General features: G+C 43.0%; 2 protein-coding genes across 15 annotated transcripts in view; one reads left to right on the plus strand and one right to left on the minus strand.

Annotated features, from left to right (window-relative positions):
* UTRN (utrophin) overlaps nucleotides 1–8,195 on the plus strand; it is a gene marked incomplete at its 5' end in the record, with an annotated part of 496,387 nt that extends 488,192 nt beyond the window's left edge. For 12 of the 14 annotated variants that reach the window (XM_079938689.1, XM_079938693.1, XM_079938692.1 and 9 more), the window contains one exon: nucleotides 5,101–7,460. In XM_079938689.1, coding sequence (XP_079794815.1) covers nucleotides 5,101–5,177 — 77 coding nt within the window. In that variant the 3' untranslated portion in view covers nucleotides 5,178–7,460. The other 2 variants (XM_079938695.1, XM_079938687.1) reach the window with 2 other exon arrangements.
* Nucleotides 8,196–9,982: 1,787 nt separating this feature from the next.
* LOC307195421 (ferritin heavy chain-like) lies at nucleotides 9,983–10,498 on the minus strand (the record flags this gene model as incomplete). The annotated part of the gene is made up of 1 exon (XM_079939498.1): nucleotides 9,983–10,498. One exon carries the CDS (start codon nucleotides 10,496–10,498, stop codon nucleotides 9,983–9,985), a length of 516 nt encoding a protein of 171 aa, XP_079795624.1.
* Between the last annotated feature and the right edge of the window lie 1,945 nt (nucleotides 10,499–12,443).

Here is a 12,443-nt window from a genome sequence, read left to right on the forward strand (position 1 = left end):
TGGTTGGAAAAGATACTTGATATGATTTCAGTTTTGTTAAACTTACCGAGGCTTGATTTGTGACCCAAGATATGATCTATCCTGGAGAATGTTCCATGAGCACTTGAGAAGAAAGTGTATTCTGTTATTTTTGGATGGAATGTTCTATAAATATCAATTAAGTCTGTCTGGTCTAATGTGTCATTTAAAGCTTGTGTTTCCTTATTTATTTTCTTTTTGGATGATCTGTGCATTGGTGAAAGTGGGGTGTAAAAGCCCCCTACTATGAATGTGTTACCATTGATTTCCCCTTTTATAGCTGTTAGCATTTGTCTTATATATTGAGGTGCTCCTATGTTGGGTGCATAAATAATTACAATTGTTATATCTTCTTCTTGGATTGATCCCTTGATCATTATGTAGTGTCATTCTTTGTCTCTTCTAATAGTCTTTATTTTAAAGTCTATTTTTTCTGATAGGAGTATTGCTAATCCAGCTTTCTTTTGATTTCCATTTGCATGGAATATCTTTTTCCATCCCCTCACTTTGCGTCTGTATATGTCCCTAGGTCTGAAGTGGGTCTCTTGTAGACAGCATATGTATGGGTCTTGTCTTTGTATCCCTTCAGCCAGTCTGTGTCTTTTGGTTGGAGCATTTAATCCATTTACTTTTAAGGTAATTAACCATATGTACATTCCTATTACCATTTTATTAATTGTTTTGGGTTTGTTATTGTAGGTCTTTTCCTTCTCTTGTGTTTCCTGCCTAGAGAAGTTCCTTTAGCATTTGTTGTAAAGCTGGTTTGGTGGTGCTGAATTCTCTCACCTTTTGCTTCTCTGTAAATATTTTAATTTCTCCATCGAATCTGAATGAGATCCTTGCTGGGTAGAGTAACCTTGGTTGTAGGTTTTTCCCTTTCATCACTTTAAATATGTCCTGCCACTCCCTTCTGGCTTGCAGAGTTTCTGCTGAAAGATCAGCTGTTAACCTTATGGGGATTCCCTTGTATGTTATTTGTTGTTTTTCCCTTGCTTCTTTTAATATTTTTTCTTTGTATTTAATTTTTGATAGTTTGATTAATATGTGTCTTGGAGTGTTTCTACTTGGATTTATCCTGTAAATAATGTATGGGACTCTGTGCTTCCTGGACTTTATTAACTATTTCCTTTCCCATGTTATGGAAGTTTTCAACTATAATCTCTTCACATATTTTCTCAGACTCTTCTTTTTCTCTTCTTCTTCTGGGACCCCTATAATGTGAATGTTGATGAATTTAATGCTGTCCCAGAGGTCTCTGAGAGTGTCCTCAATTCTTTTCATTCTTTTTTCTTTATTCTGCTCTGTGGTAGTCATTTCCACTATTTTATATTCCAGGTCACTTGTCTGTTCTCCTGCCTCAGTTATTCTGCTATTGATTCCTTCTAGAATATTTTTAATTTCATTTATTGTGTTGTTCATCATTGTTTGTTTGCTCTTTAGTTCTTCTAGGTCCTTGTTAAACATTTCTTTGTATTTTCTCCATTCTATTTCCGAGACTTTGAAACAGCTTTACTATCATTACTCTGCATTCTTTTTCAGGTAGACTGCCTATTTCCTCTTCATTTGTTTGGTCTGGTGGGTTTTTACCTTGCTCTTTTATCTGCTGCATATTTCTCTGTCTTCTCATTTTGTTTAACTTACTGTGTTTGGGGTCTCCTTTTTGCAGGCTGCAGGTTCATAGTTCCTGGGTTTTTTTGGTGTCTGCCCCCAGTGGGTGCAGTTGTTTCAGTGGCTTGTGTAGGCCTCCTGGTGGCAGGGACTGGTGCCTGTATTCTGGTAGGTGGGGCTGTATCTTGTCCTTCTGGTGGGCAGGGCCGTGTCTGGTGGAGTGTTTTGGAGTGTCTGCGAACTTAGTATGACTTTAGGCAGCCTCTCTGCTAATGGGTGGGGTTGTGTTCCTGTCTTGCTAGTCATTTGGCATGGGGTGTGCTGCACTGGAGCATGCTGGCCGTTAGGTGGAGCTGGGTTGAGACGAAGATCTCTGGGAGATCTCTTAAATGCGGCTGGGAGGTTTCTGGTAGTCCAATGTCCTGGCCTCGGCCCTCCCATCTCGGAGGCTCAGGCCTGACACCCGGCCGGAGCACCAAGACCCTGTCAGCCACACGGCTCAGAAGAAAAGGAAGAGAGAAAAGCAAAAACAAAAACAAAAAAACCCACAGACAGAACCCCAGGACAAATGGTAAAAGCAAACCTATACAGAGAAAATCACACAAAGAAGCATAGACATACACACTCACAAAAAGAGAAAAAGGAAAAAAAAAAAAAAAATATATATATATATATATATATATATATATATATAAAAGGAAGAGAGCAACCAAACCAATAATCAAATCCACCAATGATAATAAGCAGTAAATACTAAACTAAGATAAACATCAAATCAGACACAGAAAACCAACCCCAAGTCTACAGTTGCTCCCAAAGTCCACTGCCTCAATTTTGGGAACATTTGTTGTCTCTTCAGGTATTCCACAGTTGCAGGGTACATCAAGTTGACTGTGAGGATTTAATCAGCTGCTCCTGAGACTGCACAGAGAAATTTTCCTTTCTTTTCTTGTTCCCACAGCTCCTAGGGTTCAGCTTTGCTTTTGGCCCCGCCTCTGTGTGTAGACTGCCCTCAGGAGTCTGTTACCTGCCCAGACAGGAGGGGGTTAAAGCAGCAGCTGATTAGGGCTCTCTTCCATACTCAGGCCGGGGCGGGGGCGGGGGGAGGGGGGAGGGGGGTATGATAGTCATAACTGGAATGCAGGGCGAGCCTGCAGCAGCAGAGGCCAGTGTGACGTTGCAGCAGCCTGAGGCGCACCATGTGTTCTTCCGGGGAAGTTGTCCTTGGATCACAGGACCCTAGCAGTGGTGGGCTGCACCGGCTCCCGGGAGGGGAGGTGTGGATAGTGACCTGTGCTTGCACACAGGATTCTTGGTGGCAGCGGCAGCAGCATTAGCCGTTCATGCCCGTCTCTGTGTTCCGAGCTGATAGCCGTGGCTCGCACCCGTCTCTGGAGCTCACTTAGGCAGTGCTCTGTCTTCTATGGGCACACTGGGAAGGAATCCCCTCTCCTCGCACACCCCGAAACAAAGGTCTCTTGCCTCTTCGGCAGCTCCAGACTTTTCCCCGGACTCCCTCCCGGCTGGCTGTGGCGCCCTAGCCCCCTTCAAGCTGTGTTCACACAGCCAACCCCAGTCCTCTCTGGGAGATCCGACCTCCAAAGCCCGAGCCTCAGCTCCCAGCCCCCGCACACCCCGGCGGGTGAGCAGACAAGCCTCTCGGGCTGGTGAGTGCTGGTTGGCACTGATCCTCTGTGCGGGAATCTCTCCGCTTTGCCCTCCGCACCCCTGTTGCTGTGCTCTCCTCCATGGCTCCGAAGCTTCCCCCGAGCCCACCTCGTCCTCTGCCAGTGAAGGGGCTTCCTAGTGTGTTGAAACTTTTCCTCCTTCACAGCTCCCTCCCAGCGGTGCAGGTCCTGTCCCTATTCTTTTGTCTTTGTTTTATCTCTTCTCTTTTGCCCTACCCAGGTGCGTGGAGAGTAGGGCAAAAGAAAAAAGCCTTTTGGGAAGTCTGAGGTCTTCTGCCAGCATTCAGTAGGTGTTCTCTAGGAGCTGTTCCACATGTAGATGTATTTCTGATGTATTTGTGTGGAGGAAGGTGATCTCCACGTCTTACTCCTCTGCCATCTTGAAGGCCTCCTTCTGTCTGTATTTATTGAGCTTGACTGATGTTCATCAAAATCTGAAGACCTACTACAATGCAGTGTTTTCCTGATTTCTTTAAAAAATATACTTGTATGATTTTTTTCAGTATGATTTATAAGACTGTAGGGTTAAAGTGTTGATTTGGAGCAAAATGGATTTGATTTCTGTCTGGATTTGGGTATTCGTTACTTAGAAGAGACGCGTAACTCTGCCTATGGCGTACTTCATGCTAATGCAACTAAGCTTCCCCTCAGGATGGTGTGGTTCCCATACAGGTGTAGTTCCCATATGTGTAAGGAGATCCACTCTTTTTCTCCTGATATAATTTACATACCTGGTAGGACTAGGCTTTTTTAACCTGATCATTCCCCCCCAGTACTGCTGGGGCTCACACTTTCCCTCCAGGCATCGTAAGAAAGTTGCCCTTCTTGCTTTCTTTCTCAAAGAGCACCCAGTATGTGGTCACAGATGTCTTTTTTTTCCCTCAGCAAAGAAAAATGAGAGATGAAAGGAGTAACATGCTGTTTGATTAGGGACAATTCTTATTTGACCCAGAAAAGATGTTACCATCACCGGGGGTAGAGCTCCCTCTGTCCCCCAGGGTTGAGTACCAGTCCAGTAATCTTGAGATGGCACAGCAAAAGGGAGAGATGAAAAAGCAGAGGTGTTAAAGAAGAGACTCGCTAGTGCCTGCCCTCCCAGGTCCCACCGGATCAGCTACACTGTCCCATGGCCTCTGTAACCGAGAAGGAATTGAGCTGCTCAGATGCAAAGGCAAATTAGACACCATATTCTAAGTTCTCTGATGCTCTTAACTGAGCGCATGGAAGGCACAATTAGCCCAAGTTCCTAGAAGACTTCTGAGTGCTGAGGACTAGGCCAGACCTCTCCTGCAAACACATCGCCACCATCTTCCTAGCCTTTGGGGTAAGGGTGGCGGAAACTAAAGACTTGCACGCCTTCATTTCCCCAATGACCTCTTGGTCAGAACCTGTACTGTTCAGTAGAATGTACAGAATTTGCTCTGTTCTAATACATAAACTAAATATGTGGCGTGATTTCAGCAGGAAATTTTAAGATTTCTTTTGCAAAACTAATTACTCACTGAATGCTTTAGTGTGTACTTATTTGAGAGAGCTGGCATATCTTTTGCATATTTGAGTGGAATTTTTGTATCTTACAGCACATGAGATATGAGAAGCTAACTAGGGAAACTAGCCCTGTTAAAGCATCTAGGCAAAAAAAGAAAAAAAAAATCCCCAAACCTGTTCTTCTTTTCTTATTAACATCCACTTAACAGCTGGGAATGGTACAGTCCACACTTTTGCATGCCTGAGAGGGGGAACCACAGTACCAACTTCAGCTGATTACTTTTGTTTTCTCTTTCAGCAAATCTCCCCGGCAGGCCACAGGTAAGAGTTAATGGGTTGATTGGTTTAGGTGTTAGAGATGATAACCTCGAGTAAGTGATTAGCTACCATCGATTTTAATGCTACTTTATTCCCCATGTAAATAAGTAAACTTGCTTGACATGTTCGTTGATTGAATACAACAGTTTGTCAGTCCAGGGAGGGGGACCCCTCCCAAGCCAGTCCTTCCAAATGCCCAAAATGCCAAGTGCTTGACCTTTTGCATTCAAACAGCTTTTTAAAGGCCTCATGTGTACTATATAAAGTTACCCTGGATAGATTTGACTGACATTGTTCTCCCAGGTATCTACTTAAGGTAGCTATCACAGACTTAAAAGCAATGACTGGAGCGGTACACAAAGGTGGTTTTGTTACTTTGAGGGGAAAAGGTTTTGATTTTTCATTTAAAATTCTGCTGAGAACTGTTGGCAGCTATAGCCATGTGCCTGTCAGTATGTTCTTTACCAGGTGCTCTTAGAAACAAGGTGTCCCAAGACCACAGTAAATCTTTGGAGAACACTTTCTCTCATGAACTTGTTTATGAATCTTTTTGAAACAGTGAACCCTCTGATTGTGTTACCGCCTTAACGGCAAGAGGGGCTGAGAGCTTAAGGAGAAGCACAGGTGGTTCATCTTCAGTAACTGGAGGGACAACAAAGGCATATGAAGTAGATTACTGGATGCGGTGTGAGAGCTCGTGAGAAGGAAGAACCTCATCCCAGAGAGTAAAAGCCTTCTGACTGCTTCTGTTGTCTTAGTGAGTCAGAAGCAGGGGCTTCAGCAGAGAGTGCGGACGGCGAGGAAGCATCGGAGGTGTGAGGAGAGACTGGAGGATGTGTAGTAGCTGCTTGGAGCTCAGGAGAGCACATGGATAGAGAAATAGACTGACTGCCAGGCAGCATTAATGGCCACCACTTTCTCGCTCATGAATTTAACCTGAGGCCTGTCTGCAGGGCTATGTGCGGCCCTTCAGCAACATTCAAGTTCATGAGCACAGTACCAGAGTAGGCCAAGTATTGCATTTAACCAAAGGTGAAGTTGTGGTTTGGCCAAGAGAGTACAGCAGTTCAAGGGAAGAGGCAAAGGGTTGACGATAATGATTGAACAAGCACCTGAGTTTGGTAGGAAGAGAAGTGAGGATGCGTTAGGTATGGGAGACCAAATATCAATGGGTTGTAGCACCAAAGGATGGGTGAAGTTGGGGTCCTAGTGGAAGTCAGCTGGAAAGGTACAGGTGAGTTGTCCGAAAGTGGGATGATTGAAATTGAAATGTTGGAGGGGACACAGGTATTGGTGATGGTCCAGATTTGCAACTTTGAATGAGTGGCTGAGAAGGGTGAGGACGGATTCTCAGAGGAGAGGAGCTCAAGGAACTAAGAGGCCAGAATTGTGGAAGCATCATCTATGTGAGCACTGAAATCATGAACATTTAAAAATAATGAGTGGACAGTGAGCCATTTTTTCTTCAAGAGGTAAGGGGATGTGAACCAAGGGACCAGAAGATGACTGCATAGTGGGTGGTATAGTCTGATGACAAGAGAGTCAAAGCTGGGTATTTTTAGGGAGGAGAGGGAGAAAGTGCTGTGGAGAACACAGTACGGACCTATCCAGTATCTGAGGAGTGTGAGGGATGAAAAACAGTCCTGGGTTGAAGCTGTGTCTTCAGGGCAGATCCAGATATCCATGAGAGCAAGTGAAAGATGCATTCAGAGAAGAATTGGAGGACATGGGTTTTAAGGACGATGGACCAAACTGTTTGACTTCTCTTCGAAAGGTTGATGCCACTACCCTGAGTGTGGCCTGGATTTCTGTCCTCCCTTGCCTATGTACGTTGGCCCTGAGCCTTTAACTGGAACCACTGCACACCCCTGGACTGTAATTCCTGTCTTGAGTTCTTGTTGTCTGCACCCCAGCTGAGGACTGAGACCAGTTGGAATTGTCAAGGGTACCGCCTCTGCAGGAGACCTCCCACAGACCCTCAGGGAGTGACAGGGTGCTTACACCAGCCTAATTCACTGAACATTGGTACCTTCCTGCAAAAACAAAGACAAGTCTTCTCAATTTTCACTTGGTTTCCAGCCTGGGCAAAATAAGTCTTCCAGACTTCCCCTATATCAGCTGAGTGGATAAAAAAGCAGACTAAGTAACTTCAGGATGAGAGCAAAGGACCTCATCCTAGGAACAAAAGTCACCTGGGAGTAAAGAGTCCCCATTGAACAAAGCAAACTAGGGCTTGTCTAGTTCTGAAAAAAAGCACTTTAATTTTTTTTTAAGAGTTGACATCTCTGCTACCTGTAATGTTTTCTGTAAATGTTGTTCTGACAGTGCTGTTTTCCCTTCCCACAGGCAATGTGAAGTATTCATCTAGCCAACCAACATTTCTTAACTTACAGTATTGCCCTTTTCAGCAAATGCCAATTTCAAGTTCCATTTAATCAGAAGCTCCATGGCTCTTTGAATCATGCTGTTGAGCGCTGACTGTGTGTTCTACTGAAGGAGTAAAACACTGACTATCCAAAGAGAAAAGGATATTTTGTTTTTATAATAATCATATATTATTGTTTTCTTCTTCCCTTTCTATGCAACTGTAAATTAATGAACAGAGTGGTATTTGGAAGTGGTAATACACTTGTCACTGATTTGTATACTGTATACAGTATTGGGAAAGTGGGTGGGAGCTTTCTAATATGATACCTTCTTTTTAATAACCATAAAAATTGCATAAGAATTAGAAGACAATTTTACATTTTTACATTCCTTCATATTAACCTTGTACAATAACTTCATTTGTTTCTTTGACTCTTTTACCATTATGTTTTGGTTATTTATAATTCACCAACCACATGACCAAATAGATTTTCTTTATTTGTTTCCATGATATGGCCAAATTAATAAGTTCATATATTTCAATCAAATATTATATGTTTATGGATTAGACTACAGCTCTGTGTATACTGTTTAACTTTATTTGACGTCGTACACTTACTTCTTTAGCGATCACTTGGATAACCACAATAAAAATCCTGTGGGCCTAAATGGCATTTCTATTGGGATTTTTTTTTCCTGCATTTTATTTCCCTGCTCTGTATCAGTTGGTCTTGATTTCTTTATTTATTTCATGTTCCAATCTATATGACAGGATTATAATAATCTCAAAGATCATTTTACCAAAGGTTGCCCATTTAAGCATATTTTCATTTTGACGCAGAAACAAAACTTGGTCCCACTTTTCCTAGTTTCCAGGTCTTGGTTTTCATCATTCAGTACACAGCAGACATTTACCTAATTGTGATACCAAAACACATGGCTGTCTTTGGTTCCCTTTGAAGAAAGTTTTACAGTTGTTTATGTATACTCAAACCCTCTATGACTCTTGAAGCCCCCGGTTATTTTCCTTCTGAAAGCAGACACAAGTTTAATGAATGTCTCATTTTAACCTTTTGAGTGAATGAACAGCCATTTAATTACCCTTCATTTGATCAATACGTTTGGGAACAATGTTCATCAAAAGCCTGCATCACTGCTTCTACAGAAGAATGAAATTAATGCTTAGGTGCTGCCACCCTGGCTTATACCTTTGAGTGCGTTCAGTTGGGTATTTGGTTCGGCTTCCGATTTAACATGTATTTGATTCAGTTTAAACATGTTATGTGATTTACCAAATGTAGAGAAACCAAAAAAAGTGAAAATAATGTGTTTTGATTCAAGCATATATGCTTTTAAAACATCAGGACATTTTAACTTTGAGTTCTCTTTAACTGGGATCTGGCCAGAAGGAGGCTTAAAGTTAGAAATTCCTACTCTTTTAGAATAGGTTGGGTGGGTTGGGGGGCAAGGGTGTCTATTTGCAGCAGAGATATTTTGAGAAGAAGAAAATTGTTTTATATAAGAGGAAAGCCATGACCACCTTTCTACCTCAGATCCGTCTTCATCCATCGTGTTGGAAATAGCTTTATGCTACTGCAGTGTGGAAAATCTAAAGCTTTTATCAGACCACATCATACCCAGTAAAAGCACCTATTTAAAGAAAAAGAATTCCCTGAACTCTGAACTGCAAGTTGTAGATTTGGTGTCTTCCTTGTCCTTACTTTGAAAAGTTACGTATTAATTTTTTTCTGCCTGTAATTGTGTGCTACATGTTCTCTATCTGCTATTAAGGAAAAGCTACATAAAACACTACATTGTAACCTTCTAAGGAATAATAAATATAAAGAAATATATTACAGTAACAACAAGGGGAAATAAGTATGTAGTTCTTTTGAAATATGTGGTAAAGAACTAATCATAGACTATCATCTAATCTGGTTATATCTGTATTTTTCATCCTGAATAAAAGTAATTTTAACACAAGATGACTTTGATATTCTTCAGCGGTGTTCACTGGTAGACTCTGAACTTCGAATGTACATTTATGAAAATAAAATATAGAGAGAGCCTCTATCCTGATAAATCTACATGTGTTCCTGAAGTTTCTCTCATACACACTAATACATTCTCTTTCTTACTCTCACTGTCTCTCTCTTTCTCTGTGTTCCTCTCTTGCCTCTTATATATATAATTCTCAATTTCCTTTACAGATAGAAGGCTTATTGATAGGGAATAAATAATGTTGGATGTTAAAAACATGTACATGAAACCTATTGAGCTTTTGTTTTTCATTTTTTGGGGGGATACCAAATTACTTTATTTGAAGGAATGGTACTAAGGAAAGAACTTGTAGATGTTTTGGTACAACTTATAGAAAAGGTAAAGGTAACCCAAACACGCGTGCACTGCCTTGACGCAGGGAAGTCATCCCTGTGGCTACGGGAAGCCAGCCTAAGGCTTAGCTCTCAGTATCACTGTTTCGCAGGGTGTGCTTGTCAAAGAGTTACTCTGCCATGCCAGATTCGGGGGCCCCCATCTTGCGCAAGTTGGTTTACGTGGCCACCCAATTCTTTAGTGGATTTCACCTGCTCATTCAGGTAATGAGTCTCAATGAAGTTACACAAATAGGGGTCCTTTTTGTCAGTGGCCAGTTTGTGCAGTTCCAGTAGTGACGGATTCACACTTTTTTCCAAGTGTAGCACACATTCCATTGCATTCAGCCCATTCTCCCAGTCATCACGGTCTGGCTTCTTGATATCCCGAAGGAAGATTCGGCCACCCCGTTGGTTCTGCAGCTTCATCAATTTCTCAGCATGTTCCCTCTCCTCACGAGACTGGTGAAGAAAGTATTTGGCAAAGTTCTTCAAAGCCACGTCATCGTGGTCCAAATAGTGTGACACGGACAGGTGGACGCAGGAGGCGTAGAGCTCCAGGTCGATCTGGCGGCTGATGGCGGCCTCCGAGCCCTGGTGGTAGTGCTGGCGCACCTGGGAGGGGGACACGGTCGTCATGGCGGGCGACCGAGGAGAGGCGGCGGGGACCTTGGGGCGGCCGGAGCGGCGGGTGAGCGCTGCTTCCGTCCCAGCACTGTTGAAGCAGGGAACCGCGGTGACTCTCTGCAAGGACTGTCTGAGCTTTTGTTTTAATAGCTTAGGTGCTATTGGTATTTAGTTGGTTACCCTTCCAAATCCACTTTTAGCCTCATGCTCTTAAATAATGCACTTTTTGTATACGCACTGGATTTTGCCACTCTGGTAGGAGATTTAGTGCATTTCGGAAGCTACCCCAGGGGAAATAGCATTGAGAATCATGTTACTTGATTCTAAAAGTCAAAGCTATCTGGGAAACAGAAAAAACCCCAAACATATAATTTGTTAAAGAAAATCGATCGGGCTTCCCTGGTGGTGCAGTGGTTAAGAATCGCCTGCCAATGCAGGGGACTTGGGTTTGAGCCCTGGTCCGGAAGGATCCCACATGCTGCGGAGCAACTAAACCTGTGCGCTGCAACTATTAAACCTGTGCTCTAGAGCCCGTGAGCCACAACTACTGAGCTTGTGCGCCACAACTACTGAAGCCCGCAGGCCTAGAACCCATGCTGCACAGCAAAAGAAGCCACCGCAATGAGAAGCCCGTGCACCACAACGAAGAGTAACCCCCTCTGGCCTCAACTTGAGAAGGACCCCCGCGCAGCAACGAAGGCCCAATGCAGCCAAAGTAAATAAATAAAATTTTTTTTTAAATCCATCCATTTCAATAAACATACATTTAAAACATCCTGTCTACCTCAAAGTAATATCCACATTACGCATTCCTAAAGAACCAATTGTTGGTTTCCAGCAAACCTGTTGAGTAGGTAGTTGAAAATGGAGCTGAGAACAAATGAAAAAGTTTTGTTTTTATACTAAGCGTAAGCCTTCAGCTTGTTACTTCTATCATTGAGAATGTATATATATATATATATATATATTTAAAGAATGTAGTTTGCTTTTGGGTATTCCCCCACCCCTCTGGAACGCCACCATTCAACTGTTTCAGTAGACCAACTTTTTCAGGGGCCTTTCTTAATTCACTCGTTGAGAATTTGTTGAAACCACTAATACCACACCACCTAACACTGTAAGTAGGCTCCCCACAGTTCATTGACATATGCTACCAGCTTGTGTTTTTGTGAGGTTAATTAAGTAACAAGAGTGAGACTTTGATGGAAGCCAGGAGCCAATCACAATCACGTTACATTCACTACCTGTGGTATTATTTATTGCCACTATAATGTGACACAGCAGCCATAAAACCTCGTAATCATTTATGTAGCTCATGGGATGTGAGGTTCAGCTGATCTGGGCAGGACTCTTCTGATCCCAGCTGGACTTGCTCACATGTCTGGAGTTGACCGGCTGTTGGGATGGCTAGACTCAGATGACTGTGGCACCTAGGCGGGGTTCTTTCATCCACTAGCAACCCAACTAACTGGGTGTGTTTTTGTGCAATGACAGACTTGTGGGACTGCAGATGGGCTTTGCTGAGAACTGGTGCATCATCACTTCTACTGAATGCTGTTGGTCAAAGCAAGTTATAAGGCTAGGAATGGGGAGTAGATTCCACCTCTTTTGTGAGACAGACTGCGGAGTCACAGGACAAAGGGTGTAGCTAAGGGGAGAAGTCATCAGGTTTCACCTTATAAACTTAGAGGGAGGCAAAGCAGAGGACGTGGGCCAGAATACTAACATGTCCATTGCCTTGGCCATGATGTCCACTGCCTCGATGGAATGGGAAGGAAGCAGCCTTTTCACGAGGCCTTCTTTTAAAATAAAGATCAAGAATGTCAGCCCCTCCTCCCCAGGCTATCAATCCAATTTCAGAAGGAAACACAAGTAGGAAAACTTAGCATGTCTTTGCCCCAAATCCTAGGAGAAGCAGAAGACCTCCTGATAGAAAAGGACTGGTACTAAAATTAGA

This window comes from Stenella coeruleoalba (assembly GCF_951394435.1).
Source record: "Stenella coeruleoalba genome assembly, chromosome: 12".
Lineage (NCBI taxonomy): Eukaryota > Metazoa > Chordata > Mammalia > Artiodactyla > Delphinidae > Stenella > Stenella coeruleoalba.